The sequence below is a fragment of the Emys orbicularis genome, chromosome 8 (assembly GCF_028017835.1).
Source record: "Emys orbicularis isolate rEmyOrb1 chromosome 8, rEmyOrb1.hap1, whole genome shotgun sequence".
NCBI lineage: Eukaryota > Metazoa > Chordata > Testudines > Emydidae > Emys > Emys orbicularis.
Window position 1 is genome coordinate 58,765,358 of NC_088690.1, and position 15,651 is coordinate 58,781,008.

Below are 15,651 nucleotides of genomic sequence, written 5' to 3' on the forward strand. Positions count from 1 at the left end.
CTTGATACACAGCTGCATTCCCTATGTGAAACTCTTAAATTGTTGCAGGCATATATACGACACACATCACCATGATATACGAATGATTTACACTTAAAGATGGGTCAATTTCAACTAAGAAAGAGGAGCAGATTGCTCTGTACATTTATTTTTTATTTACACACACACACAGTGGGAAAAGCCATGTGATAAACTGTATCAACCATGCTACTTTGGCCAACTAACCTGAACTCTGCTCACTAAATGAACTTCACTTAGACAAACATTCCAAAACTCCAAACAGCTTAACAGATTTATTTTTTTAAGAAAATCTGCCACAAATATCATTTTCTTCTTTCCCCAAAAATTACACTTGTCTGATGAGTGAGACGGACTATGACTAGTCTTGAACAAGTGTCAATTTTATGGTCCAATATCATGCAAACCATCAGGGCTAGAAATGGTATTATATAATCAGAAACCCAGGAATTTCCTCTTTTCAATGGAATAAGGAACTTGTTTCTAATCAGGTATACAAAATATATCAAACATATCAAAATATGTTTACTAGTTTTAAATCTTCCTCTTCCTCAGGAGGTCTGTACGTTCAGACTTGGGAGACTAAAAGCTTGGTGAATGGGTACAAAAAAAATCAGTTCCAATAATATTTTTCAAGAACTTACTAAATAAATTTCTAAAATAGTTTTTCTGTAAAATATATGGCTTATGCAGAACAGACAGTGTGGCAGCATAAAATATTTTTGGTTGGGATGATCTGAATAACTTGCTCATGTCTTCATCATTCGTGAGTAATGTAGCAACCTTAAACACACACTGATAAACTTGCATCACACCATCATGTCTTCTTGTATACATATATATGCACATTATTGAAAATAGTGGGAAAACTTAACTCCCTTTATACTTAAGGAAAGTATGGTGTGTGCCCAGCAAATGTGCTTGGTGCATTGACGACAGGTATTCACTATACATCATTATGATCCATTTAACTCTATGGACATTCAATTCAGTTTTGCCCTAGTTTCTTCAGAACATGGATCCAAAAACTCTCTCTCTAGCCTATCAACTTGACCATGACTTCCCTTTCTTTGAATCGTTCTTATCTTTTAGTAAGATGCTCTGGGGAGTGCATGGGGATTATAAGAAGCCCACTCACTTTTTTCTAAATAGCAGTGCCAGAAGTTCTACTGAATATCCTCCCAGCACTGGCATGCTGCAAAGGTGAAGAAGCTACACGGAAGAGTGAATGTTTTAGTAGCAAGACAACTTGGCAATGGAACATTTTCATCAAGTCTTTCATACAGAATCGCACCTCACGGATCTGGCGAGCTGCATCCGTGGTGAGCAAAGCAGCTTCCACCTGCTGGGCTGCAATTTTACATGTCGTCTCCTGTAGTGCTTCTGCTGCTTCCTGTCGTGACTGGACCAGATGCTGCAGAGATTCTGCATGGGCCTATAAAGAAAAAACAGCAAGGTTATAATTACTCTTGGTGGGTAGTATTACTATTCGTTTTGAGTTTATAGCCTTAAAGAAAAAAAATCAGTTTGAAATTAAGATTTGTCTCTAATGTGTTTTGGTCAGATACTTCAAATTCCTTCACCCATTCCAGACCATCCATGGACTTCACATTAAGAATATTTCTGGACACAGGTTTACTTACAGATTCAAAGCGCTGTCTCTTACGCACTTCATATTTTTTTGAAGGTAGGCATTACCTGAGCCGCTTTCTGCCTCGCTTCCTCCAACTGTCTTTGACTCTCTAAAGCCTCTTGCTCAGCCTTGAGTTTCAAAAGAGCCAAGTCCCGCTCATGTCGCTGCTGCTGTGCCTACAGATTGAGACATTTTAGTGTTAAGTAAAGGAATCTGCATTTAGATTCCACAACCCACCCCACTAACTGTAGCTAACTGACAGTCAGAATGCTGCTCTATTTGAAGCTTCCTGTGCTAAAGTCAAACCTTCAATCTCTCTTCTGGCACCAATATCTTGTTGGTGAGGGAGCTGACAACTATGTATACCCCTTCCCACCCTTTCCCTCTGGGTACAAAAGAAATCAGAATCTGAAAGGTTTGCTTGTTCTGCTTTGGGAAGTAGCTAATCTTGTCAAGAGGAGCAGATTTCAACCAAGATATACCCAGAATAAGACCAAGAACCCAGCCTGAACAACCACCATTTGTTGCCTAAGGGCCAAGTATCAAACCTAGCAAGTAAATAAATTCTAGTTTTATCATGATATGCAGTAAAAACAATTATTTCAGCCAATGACATACTAATGGTAGGAGCTCCTGACTCACCACTGGTGTGTTGATAAGAACAGGGAAGATGATGCAGGTATTGATCTTAGAATATATTGGACATTTTCAAATAGACTGCATCACCTCAGCTGTGGATTGTTTCAAATCAGCAGCAGAACTATTTCAATTACAATGCTTTGGTTATTTTTTCCTCACAAAATACAGAACAAGAGGGTTAAAGCAAGTAAAAGAAAGTTTCCAGTCACCTTTAGGATTTGAGCCAGTGAAACACTCTCCTGCTGGGCAAGTGATATGCCCCGCACTCGTTCTACATCTGAGAGTTGTCGTACAGATTCCTCAATGGCACTCAGGTAGTTGAGCTCTGCTGACAAACGATGCTGGAGACCAGCAGGAGAGAAGCGCATGGATCCTGTAAGAGAATACTTACTATTTAACATTTATAGGATTTAGGGCTGGTCTACACACAAAAAATTAGATCGACCCAGCTATCCTGCTTAGGGGTGTGAAAAATCCACACCCCATGAATGATGTAGTTAAGCCAACCTAAGTCCCTGTGTAGGCAGCGCTAGGTTGACAGAAGAATTCTGCCTCTTGGGGAGGTGGATTACCTACAACGACACGAGTGTCTGTGCTGAAGTGCTACAGCACTGCAGCTGTCGCACTGCAGCTGTAGCATTTCAAGTGTAGACAAGCCCTTAGCCTGCATCATAGAAACTATACATAAATACAAAGAGAGAAAAAAAAAAAGAGGAAGTTTTATGGAATTAGTTGGGCTTGAATGGAGCCAGCTCACCAGCCACTGCTGCTGCTCCTGTCCTGCTAGTTCCCAGGCTCAAGTCAGAGATGGGTACATTGGGCTTGAACCCTGAAGCTGTAGTCCCAGGAAAGCCTGCAGGGGACCTGGCTCTTTCCGCTGTATTTCCTAGAGAGTCAAACTGTAACAGTTTCTGGGAGCCTGGAGATGGGGGAGAGGTTGGGGTCTTCTGGGACCTTCCCTTGTCTGAGAGACTGACAGAAAAATCAAACCAGAAAAAGATCAGTATTCTCCAATGCCCAGCCATTTAAGTGCAAGGATGACAGTTTACATAGTAATAAGCTAAATCCCCTGTTTGTCTACATTTGAACAGACTATGTACAAGGAATGCTCTCCTATGATTTGCAGGTGCCTACCCTGCATTTAAGAAATGGCTCACTACAGGGATGTTACACATGCATTCCACTTTGGGACACATTTTGATAAAGTTGTTCTATAGCAGGGGTAGGCAACCTATGGCACCTTCGGCACGCGAGCTGATTTTCAGTGGCACTCACACTGCCCGGGTCCTGACCACTGGTCTGGGGGGCTCTGCATTTTAATTTAATTTTAAATGAAGCTTCTTAAATATTTTAAAAACCTTATTTCCTTTACATAAAACAATAGTTTAGTTATATATTATAGACTTATAGAAAGAGACCTTCTAAAAACGTTAAAATGTATTACCGGCATGCGAAACCTTAAATTAGAGTGAATAAATGAAGACTCGGCACACCACTTCTGAAAGGTTGCCGACCCCTGTTCTATAGTATCAAGCATAGTTAGTATATAAATAATAAAGGAACAAGGATTACTTACAGGTTCTAAACAGAGAAAAAAATCTCATATGAGTCAAATTTATAAACAGTCATTAAAGTATCAAGGCCAGTAACATACTGTAGAAATTACCCTATAATCCTTCACATAAATAACTACATCAAAAGGTGATAGGACTCCTTGACTATCCCATAGATACAAACTTCTCTCTGTACCATGGGGCAAAGATTTTCAAAAATAAGTGCCTAAGGTTAGCCCCTTAATTCTATTCTTAGGCACCAGAATGAGTGGCCTGATTATCCAGCAGCTCCTATCAAATTCCAATGAAATTGATAGGAACTTGACACTTCTGAAAATCAGGCCACATTCAGGCGCCTAAATATGGATTTAGGAGTCTAACTTTAGGCACCTCGTTTTGAAAGTCTTGGCCAAGAACTTAATTTTACCTACAGAAAATTAATTAAACCTACAGAAGAACCTGACATTATAGAAGTCCTTTACAGTTTAGAAATGCTCTAGAGGTGCAAGTGGCTATGACAGAGCTGTTACCTTTAAATATTAATCTCCCTTTGCAAAATGAGGTAAATGCCAAAGAGTCCTAAATTTGCATTAAAATAGTAATACACCTCTACCCCGACCCGATATAACACGAATACTGATATAACGCGGTAAAGCAGTGCTCCGGGGGGGGAGGGGGGGTCGGAGCTGCGCACTCCGACGGATCAAAGCAAGTTCGATATAATGCGGTTTTACCTATAACGCAGTAAGGTTTTTTGGCTCCCGTGGACAGCGTTATATCGAGGTAGAGGTGTAGTTAATAAAATACAACATGAAAACTGCCTGTGGAGGGAAGTTTCTGTACATCGCTTTCCAAAAACTTTCAGAAAATGATTCAAATACATACAAAAATGTTAACATTCCAAAATTATGAAAGCAAAGATGATCAACAGTCAATGCTTAAATCATGGGGAAGCCTCCCAGACACACATTAAAACAATGGCACAACTCATTTCATCGTCTCATTAGGCCAGGAGGTGGTTTTCAAACCCAATACTGGGTTCAATATTTCAACTAAACTAAGCCAATTCATCACAATCACTCTGTATGCACTCAGTGAACAGACACATGAAAACTAACTTGCATGTCTTTTTAGGCTATTTGAGACAAGATTTTAGTTTCAATGACATGGTTAATGGAAACATGAACTGCAACAGCAGCAAGGATGGGTATTAAATTCTCTCCCCCACTATACTCCTTTGGAGCAGCAACCCATCTTTGCACAAAACATCACACTGTCATAAACTCATTCATCAGGGAGCCCACAGTCACCCCAGCCAAAGAGACATTCTTGTGGTTTCTACTGGCAGAGATTGCAACAGCTCTTTATAGGTAGTCTGCCTATTTCTTTTAGCTTCTTACAGACTCCTCTTTGTGAAGATGGAAAAAGAAAAGCTAGCTGCAGTGCCTTTTCAGCAATTAAACTAAAAGATGCCTGTATTGGCCAGGGTTTTCTTTACAGTTGTTTGGTATAGAAATGAAGATTAAAAGGGACAGTGTTAATTTGAAAATCACTTCTATTTTGCACCTGCTATTACTACAGATAACACCTAAGACTATGGGTAGGTCTACACTTACCCGGTAGTTCGGCGGCGAGCGATCGAACTTCTGGGTTCGACTTATCGCGTCTTGTCTGGACGCGATAAGTCGAACCAGGAAGTGCTCGCCGTCGACTGCGGTACTCCAGCTAGACGAGAGGAGTACCGCGGAGTCGACGGGGGAGCCTGCCTGCCGCGTGTGGACCGAGGTAAGTTCGAACTAAGGTACTTCGAACTTCAGCTACGTTATTCACGTAGCTGAAGTTGCATACCTTAGTTCGAATTAGGGGGTTAGTGTAGACCTGGCCTATCATAATTAAGCAGTCTAGAGAAAAAAAAGTCTCTAATTTTTCCACGTTTATTTTGTAAATTTGGCAGCATAGCGTGGAGTCTGTTTCAATGTTTTGTTCATCAGTTGCTCTTCCAGTCTCATATACCGGTACGTCACCACCACTGATGCAATGTTCTGACGGGGGTGAGGGAGAAGAACTCACACACACACTTTCACAGCCCCTGCACAAAGGTTTTTACCCATAGTAGCTGCAACAAAACTGAAACTAAATCTGAAAAGTCAACAGATAGGCATATATCCAGAAAGAAAAAATAGGAGAAAGAGGGGTAAGCCTGAGCACATTTGATGTTGCACTTGGGTGCACCCTAAAGGCTGTTCTTAACATCAACAGTGAGGTAGAAAAATTAGGGCTGTCAAACGATTAAAAAAATTAATTGCGATTAATCGCACAAATAAAAAAATTAATCGCACTGTTAAACAATAATAGAATATCATTCATTTAAATATTTTTGGATGTTTTCTACATTTTCAAATATATTGATTTCAATTACAACACAGAATACAAAGTGTACAGTGCTCACTTCATATTTATTTTTGTTTACAAATATTTGCACTGTAAAAAAACAAGAAATAGTATTTTTCAATTCACCTCATACAAGTACTGTAATGCAATCTCTTTATCATGGAAGTTGAACTTACAAATGTAGAATTATATAAAAAACTGCACTCAAAAATAAAACAATGTAAAACTTTAGAGTCTACAAGTCCACTCTGTCCTACTTCTTGTTCAGCCAATCAGACAAACAAGTCTGTTTACACTGTCAGGAGGTAATGCTGCTCGCTTCTTGTTTACAATGTCACCTGAAAGAGAGAATAGATGTTTGCATGGCACTGTTGTAGCCGGCGTGGCAAGATATTTATGTGCCAGATGTGCTAAAGATTCGTATGTCCCTTCATGTTTCAACCACCATTCCAGAGGACATGCGTCTATGCTGATGACGGGTTCCACTCAATAACTGTCCGCACTACTTTGGATTGACGCATGTTCACTTTCATCATCACGAGTCAGATGCCACCAGCAGAAGGTTGATTTTCTTTCTGGGTGGTTCAGGTTCTGTAGTTTCCGCATCGGAGTGTTGTTCTTTTAAGACGTCTGAAAGCATGCTCTACACGTCATCCCTCTCATATTTTGGAAGGCACTTCAGATTCTTAAACTTTGGGTCAAGTGCTGTAGCTATCTTTAGAAATTTCACATTGGTAACTTCTTTGCGTTTTGTCAAATTTGCAGTGAAAGTGTTGTTAAAACGAACAACGTGCTGGGTCATCCAAGACTGCTATAACATGAAATATATGGCAGAATGTGCGTAAAACAGAGCAGGAAACATACAGTTCAGTCAAAAATTGAATGAACACTTTTTTTTTTAAACGAGCATCATAAGCATAGAAGCATGTCCTCTGGAATGGTGGCCGAAGCATGAAGGGGCATATGAATGTTTAGCATATTTGGCACTTAAATACCTTGCAATGCCGGCTACAAAAGTGCCATGCAAATGCCTGTTCTCACTTACAGGTGACACTGTAAATAAGAAGAGGGCAGCATTATCTCCCGTAAATGTAAACAAACTTGTTTGTCTTAGCGATTGGTTGAACAAGAAATAGGACTAAGTAGACTTGTGGACGCTAAAGTTTTACATTGTTTTGTTTTAGAGTACAGTTATGTAACAACAACAACAAAAATCTACATTTGTAAGTTGCACTTTCATGATAAAGAGATTGCACTACGGTACTTGGGTGAGGTGAATTGAAAATTGAGGAGTCACCTCTTCCAGCTCTACGTGTGTTACAACCTAACGTGGAGGGTTTGTCAGTTGCCAAGCATGCTTTACTCAGTGTTCTTGCTCATCAACACACTATCGATATAATTTGCTTGCAAGACACACACGGCAACTGCCAAAGCCGGGCGTTACAGTATCGACGGCTTCGACCTGTTGTGCCATGTGGCACACCCAAAGCACGGCCAAGCCACATACATTCGAGCCGATATCGCAGATGCCACTCAGCGATTATCTACTGAATTCTGTGACACCATCCAGGTTGGCGGTATCTGGCTAGCAAATGTTTACAAGCCTCCAAGCATCAGCTGGAACCAACAGGTTCTACCAAGTGTGCCACACCCAGCTGTCTATGTTGGAGACTTCAACAGCCATCACACAGACTGGGGGTATAAGGAGGTTGACACTGACGGTGAACAACTTGCAGCCTGAGCATCTCGAAATGACCTCACCCTTATCCATGATGCTAAGCTGCAAGGCACGTTCCATTCTTCTAGATGGGATCATGACTATTCTCCTGACTTGTGCTGGGTCAGTTCAGTTCATGGCCATCCTCAGCCAGCAACATACCAAGTCTTGAATAACTTTCCACACAGCCAACAGAGATTGTTGCTGATCCATATAGGGCTACAGCTCCCAGTTGTCAAGAGTTCCAAAAAGAAGCAGTGGAACTTCCAAAAGGCTGACTGGGGAAAATATAGGGAAGCACTGGAGAAGAGTGTGGTGACAATACCAGCCTGGCATATCTTGGTAAATGAGACCGACCATCGCTTCTGTGGTGCTATCTATAAAGCAGCCTGCAGAGCCATCCCACGTGGTTGCTGCCTGGTCGACATCCCGTTTTGACGAGGAGAGCGCTGCCTTGCTTGAGCAGTATGAGGCATCTGGTGACCCAGAAGTCGCTGACCATCTGATCGAATCATTGGACACTGCTCGCCGAGCCAGATGGGAGGAGATGACCGAGCGAATGAGCTTTACCCACTCCAGCTGCAAGTGTTGGAGTCTGCTCCAATGCCTTGGAGTAGCACAGCAGCCACTTGCACTCTGCCAACCCTCTGTGACACCCAACCAGGATACCTACTTAAAGTGGCCAGATCACCTTTGGAGAAACAGGTGCGAAGACAAGTGAGGAACGAATGGCGTAGGTTTAAACGTGTACACCAGATCAGAAGCTGCCCAGAACCATTCACTGTAACAGACACTGGGTAGCATCAAGTGTGGAACAGCTGCGGGCTATGACAACATATTTCCAGAATTCCTGAAAAACCTTGGCCCTTGTGCTCAGCTCTGGCTTGTGAAATTCTTCACCAGGGTCATCAGTGAAGGCAGGCTACCGAAGATATGGCGCACCACAAAAACCATTGGCCTCCTAAAGCCTAGAAAGGACTCAAGTCAAGCATCAAGCTATTGTACCATATCATTACTGTAAGTGCGTTTCAAGGCACTGGAGCGCCTGGTCCTACAACAGAGAGAATTTTGAGTCCTGACCAAGCTGGCTTTCTCCAAGGTCATAGCACATGCAACCAAGTACTCTCACTGACAATATTTGTTGAAAATGGCTTCCAAAGACACTTGAAAACAGGTGTTGTTTTCATTGATCTAACAGCGGCATATAATACAGTATGGCACACTGACCTGCTCGTGAAGGTATCATGGGTCCTGCTACCTTGGGTCACAGGCATTGTTGAACTGTTCCTCCGTGATAGGCAATTCAAAGACCATATGGGGGAGAAGACGAGTGCTTGGAGATGACAGAGCAATGGGTTACCCCAGAGTTCTGTGCTTTCTCCGACCCTATTCAACCTTTACATCAATGACCTGCCAACAACGGAGTCACGAAAGTTCATTTACGCAGACATCTGTTGCGGTACCCAGTCCTGATGTTTCACGAGCTTGATGCCATCTTAAACCGGGACATGTTAAAGTTAGCTGACTACTGTAAGACTTGGCTACTTCAGTCAAGCGTCATAAAAACAGTCTAGCGCAACCCGAGAACTGAATGTTTATCTGAATGGTCAGAAGGTGAAGCATGAAGTAGAACTGGTCTATCTAGGTGTGACCTTAGATCACTCACTTAGTTGCCATGCCCACCTGAAGAAGACAGCAGCTAAAGTTAAGATGTGTAACAACCTTCTTAGCAAACTGGCAGGTTCGTCATGGGGTGCCCGTGCTCCAACTCTGCGGCTGTCAGTTCTTGCCACCTTGTATTCAGTGAGGGAGTACTGTGCACCAGTATGGAGTCGATCGTCACACACCAAACTGGTGGATAAGCAGTTACATGCCGCCGTGCAGATCGTCTCCGGCATCCTGCGTCTGACACCACTCCCATGGCTTCCAGTTCTGAGCAATATTGCTCCTCCTTATATTAGATGAGAGGTTGCCACTGGCAAGTTACTGGAGAAAGTAAGCATCAACTCAAGCCTGCCACTGCACAATGATCTTTTAAAATCACCAGCTACACGTTTGCTGTCACATCGCCCATTATGGTCTCATCCGCCATACCAGGATATTAGGGTGGAAACACTCTGGCGAGAGGAATGGATATCTATTATAATCCTCAACCAGTCCCTTGCTGATGACCCCATAATCTGCCAGCCTGGTTTTGACCTGCCCCGTCACCAATGGTCCCTGTTGAACAGGTTCCGGACCGGGCAAGGTCTTTGTGCAGCTAACCAGTATCGCTGGGCCTTTTGTGACAGCCCATTGTGCAGCTGTGGCGCAACACAGACGATGACACACATTGTTGATGAATGCCTGCTGACTAGGTTCAGTGGTGGCCTAGAAGAACTGAATCACACCACTGAAGATGCTATTGCTTGGCTAGAGAACTATGCACACGCTAAATAATAATTGAAAAATACTATTTCTTTTGTTCATATTATTTTTATTACAAATATTTGCACTGTAAAAATGATAAAGTGAGCACTATTTGCTTTGTATTCGGTGTTGTAATTGAAATCAATATACAATAGACCCTCACTAGAATGCGCATCTACATAGCGCGAATTCACATATAACACGGTCGCGGCCATGGATCCCAAATTTAATTACTTTAATTGCAATTCATTTTAACGCAGTCCCCACATTAACATGGTACCGCGCATGGATCCCAAATCCAACATTCTAGCGAGGGTCCGGTGTATTTGAAAATGTAGAAAAACATCCAAAAATATTTAATAAATTTCAATTGGTATTCTATTGCTTAACGGTGCAATTAAACCCGCAATTAATTTTTTTAATTGCAATTAATTTTTTTGAGTTAATCGTGTGAGTTAACTGCGATTAATCGACAGCCCTAAGAAAAACTCTCAAATATTTACAAAAATTAAAAGGTTTTCAGAACATTGTGTTTAAAGGGTATTCCATCAGAAAATGTATTCTTTTAAACTAGTCCATTTCAAAGAACTGAAGTTGACAGTTTCCTTCTGAGCATTAAACAAGACAGACAAGACCTTGAGGATCATTTTTGTGCTGAAATGAGGTAGCTGTATTCATTACAAAAGCTGCCACAAACCTACAAATAATATTCAAACTCTATGTCCTCTCTCAGAACGATAGTGTCAACTTCAATATTTTCTTTAAATTGATTAATTTTTAAAAATGAATCAGACAGCATCTTTCAAACTATGTTTATTCCAAGTACAGGTGTCTCACTAATAAATGTTGTGAATTACTACTGCTAACTTATCCAGATAGATGGTAGAATTTTCAGGAGCCAGGCTATAATTTAAAACTTTTATACCAAGTTATTCAATATAGTACTGAAACAGCAGATCAAGCTGCAAATCCTTTCTACACCTCTACACTATGGTTGCACTTGTACTACACACTACATATTAAAACTCAACACCAAGTTCTAGTAATATGTGCAAGATGTCTTATAAAGGTCCACTTTACCTCATCAAAGAATGTCCAGACAACTCTTCCAAAGTGCTATCAGTATCTGCGTTCTGCTCAGGGTCTCTATTAGAAACTCTGCTATTAGGCAAGGACTTCTTTGCTTGCTGGGACCCACGGTCTGACTCAGATAGTATTTTGTCGTCTTCCACAGGAAAGTGGTGTGAACTTCCATTGAAAGATTCTATCCCTGCAAAGTATAATCCAAAGTTCAGCAGTTATTAGCTACAAAGAAACAATTGAGTGAACGTTTCCCTCACTTAAAAAGGGCCTTGTCTAGCCTAAAGTGCTCTTAAATAAATATGGCACCTTTTTACTCAAGACTAGCTCCTGTTCTGAATCACATCTACTTAAATTTAGTAATAGAGTGCCTGTTGCACTGCAGAGCCAATCCAGCCATGAATGTATAATAGCCAATTCTGTTCTGCCTCACACATTCTTCATCAAAATAGTTAGCTAAACCCCAACTGCACACACAATTACAGGCAACTTAAACTGAAAATATCAGTTTTTGTGGTGGTGGTGGTGGTGGTGGTTAGAAATATTCCTATCTTGACTTGCACACTGAGGAATTCTGATACAGAAGCCACAGAGAAAATATGGAACCTCCAACGATACAATTTCTTTTCTGACTGTAACCACATTTTAAATTTAGTATTCTCATCTTACTGTCCATTATTTGTTTTTTTAAAAGCATAAAACTAATTTCCCATTTGTCAAATCATATTTTGCTCCGTTTCTAATGTAACAGAAACTACTGTAAGAGGCTTGATATTTATTTATGCATAAGCTACAGATGTTTCATAGCCTAATGATGGACTATATATTGTATAGGGTGGCCATTATTTTAATTTCACAGCAGCTGAATGCATTTTTTAAAATTAATTTTAGAATTTGAGGATAATCCCTAGGTTATATAAAAAAATAAAGCTAGGTCATTTTTAGAAAGTTTGCTTAATATAGCACATTTTATCACGATACTATTAAGTTTCTCAACTGTTTGTTTTTAGAAGTTACTATATGACAAGGCCAAAAAAAGGATCACCCCAAACTGTACAGTGAGGTTTCTGGTAGAAATAGCATTAACAACTCGGTTTCAATATTCACCAAATTTGTAACAGACTGAGTTACAAATGAGCATCTTACATGGTCAAAGCATGAGAAAGTAACTGCTGAAAACAGACATTTGCTTTCTCTTTAGAATAGTAATGTAATGGAAGCAGACATTTTCATACAGGGTTAAGAGTAAACAAGGCTTCCTACTATACTGGTACTAGATTACAGATGCTGTACCATCAACCCCTGGATAAGTGAAAATGCTTAATCAATCACACTAAATAATCCCAGAAAAAATCTTTTAAAAATGTGAGCATACGAATATAACCAGCTGACAAAAGTGATAAAAGTGAGTCTACACTCGGCACTGTACTTACTTTCCTTTTTCCCTCTCCTTTTAGAAGATCCAGATGAGCGAGAAGATGCTGCAGACCAGGGTCCAGGTGAATGCTGGGAGGTTAGCTCTATAGATCGGTGTTCATGGGGAGACTTCCTGCTGGGAAGCTCTTCTTGAATGCTGGAATTGCTGCTGCCACTGATACTGCCATAGAACAAAAAACACTAGCAGAAGATTCCCAACTCCTCTCTTCCATGCCACAAGAAATCTACATGACTTTCTTGAGGAGACAGATGACTAAAATCAGGGCCAATTTCATATTGCCGCATTACAAATCCATCTTGAGAAACAAGATGACTTTTGGTATTAGATATTGGTAGCAAGTTGCTAGGACACTCAGAACTTAGGGTACGACTATACTACCTGCCGGATCAGCGGGCAGTGTTTGATGTATCGGGGATCGATTCATCGCATCTCATCTGGACGCGATAAATCGATCCGCGAATCGACACCTATACTCCACCTTGGCAGGAGGAGTAAGCGGAGTCAACGAGGGAGCCGCGGCAGTCAACTCGCCGCCGTGAGGACGGCCAGGTACGTCGAACTAAGATACTTCGACTTCAGCTACGCGACTAGCGTAGCTGAAGTTGCGTATCTTAGTTCGAACCACCCCACTAGTGTATCCCAGGCCTTAGACCTGATTCTGAGTGTACTGAATTTCAGCCGATGTAAAATTACAAAAGACGGATATTTGCATAATTTCAGATACAAGTTTTTATGGGCATTCAATTACAGATTTGGATACACATATGTATTACCCTTAAGTTGATGGAAATCTAAATTACACATGGACGTCTGATATTATTGATAAACTTGTAGAACTATAGACTTTTTCAATAGGGTCATGCATTTATGAAAAAAATTAAAGGGATAGTCTTATGTGAAAGGTGGTAAGTTGTATTAGAAGCTAAATTGTAATATTTGTTTTCTTCGGTAAGAGAACATTTTTACAGCTAGCCATATAATGAAAATGAAAAATGTGCTCTGTCCTCCACTTATTCAGGCCTAGACAAAAACTGTAGACAAACATGTTGCTGCCCTCCTTCCCCAAAAAGTTGTTAGGGTTGTCGCTTCTCACCTGTCTCCAAACCCCTCAAATCTGAGCTATAAAGATGGAAAATTCGATGTAGCTGAATTTTGAAAAAAATTCAGCAAGAAATTTGAATAAAACGGTTACTTACCTTTCTGTAACTGTTGTTCTTCGAGATGTGTTGCTCCTATCTATTCCAGTTAGGTGTGTGCGCGCGCCACGTGCACGGATGTCGGAAACTTTTACCCTAGCAGCTACCTGCCGGGCCGGCTGGGGAGCCCCCTGTAGTGGCGCCAAAATGGCGATCTATATAAGCCCCTGCCAGCCCGACCCCCCTTCAGTTCCTTCTTGCCGGTTACTCCGACAGAGGGGAAGGTGGGGGGAATGGAATAGATATGAGCAACACATCTCGAAGAACAACAGTTACAGAAAGGTAAGTAACCGTTTTTTCTTCTTCGAGTAATTGCTCATATCAATTCCAGTTAGGTGACTCCCAAGCCTTACCCTCGGAGGTGGGGTCGGAGTCAAGGAACCGCAGATTGAAGGATCGCTCTGCCAAAGGCTGCATCATCCTGAGAGTGCTGGACGATGGCATAGTGGGATGTGAAGGTATGAACCGAGGCCCACGTGGCAGCTCTGCAGATTTCCTGGAGAGGAATGTGTGCCAGAAAGGCAGCTGACGACGCCTGAGCTCTTGTGGAGTGAGCCGTAACAGCAGGCGGAGGGACATTTGCCAGGTTATAGCAAGCACGAATACACCCGGTGATCCACGAAGATATTCGTTGAGAGGAGACCGGGGTGCCTTTCATCCGTTCCGCAATGGCGACGAACAACTGAGTTGTTTTACGAAAGGGCTTTGTCCGGTCTATATAGAAGGCGAGTGCCCTTCTAACGTCGAGAGAATGGAGGCGTTGTTCACGTAGGTCAGCATGCGGTTTCGGGTAGAAAACCAGTAGGAAGATATCCTGGCTCACGTAGAAGCGGGACACCACTTTTGGTAGAAAAGCCGGATGAGGTCTTAGTTGGACTTTATCTTTATGAAAGATGGTATAGGGCGGCTCACACGTGAGAGCCCGTAGTTCGGAGGGATAGAGAAGAAAGCAGGTGGCCAGCGGCTCGAAAGGAGGGCCCATAAGACAGGAGAGGACCAAGTTAAAGGTACCATGCAGGTACGGGTGGCTTCGTTGGAGGATGGATTTTCTCCAGGCCTTTGAGGAAACGCCGCACGACCGGGTGTGCAAACACCGAGCGCCCCGCTGCGCCTGGGTGAAATGCAGAAATGGCCGCAAGGTGGACCTTAAGGGATCCAAAGGCTAGGTGCTGGTCCTTTAAGGACATCAGGTAGTCCAAGATGCACGAATGGAAGCCTGGGGCGGGGGCACCTGCCACTGAGCGCACCAGCTGGAAAACCTCTTCCACTTAGCCTTGTAGGTAAGCCTAGTCGACGGCTTGCGACTTTCCAGAAGCACCCACCTTACCGAATCCGAACAGTCGCGTTCAGCCTGGTTCAGCCACGGATCCTCCAGGCCATGAGGTGGAGCGACTGAAGGTCCGGGTGTAGGAGACGACCGTGGGTCTGGGAGATGAGGTCGGGGTTGAGAGGAAGGCGTAGAGGGGCCTGAATTGACAGGTCCAGCAGGGTTGGGTACCAACACTGACGCGGCCAGGCAGGGGCTACCAGTATGACATCTGCCTTATCCCGGCAGATCTTGAGGAGCACCTTGTGAA

The 15,651-nt window shown here is 42.3% G+C and overlaps 1 protein-coding gene across 1 annotated transcript in view; it reads right to left on the reverse strand.

Annotated features, from left to right (window-relative positions):
* Window positions 1-15,651, reverse strand: part of CEP350 (centrosomal protein 350) — a 134,953-nt gene that overhangs the window by 59,116 nt on the left and 60,186 nt on the right. The window contains exons 13-18 of the mRNA XM_065409685.1: window positions 12,856-13,025; window positions 11,441-11,630; window positions 3,048-3,262; window positions 2,500-2,663; window positions 1,717-1,827; window positions 1,313-1,453 (exon numbers count right to left, since the gene is read on the reverse strand). Coding sequence (XP_065265757.1) covers window positions 1,313-1,453; window positions 1,717-1,827; window positions 2,500-2,663; window positions 3,048-3,262; window positions 11,441-11,630; window positions 12,856-13,025 — 991 coding nt within the window. The remainder of the gene's footprint in view (window positions 1-1,312; window positions 1,454-1,716; window positions 1,828-2,499; window positions 2,664-3,047; window positions 3,263-11,440; window positions 11,631-12,855; window positions 13,026-15,651) is intronic.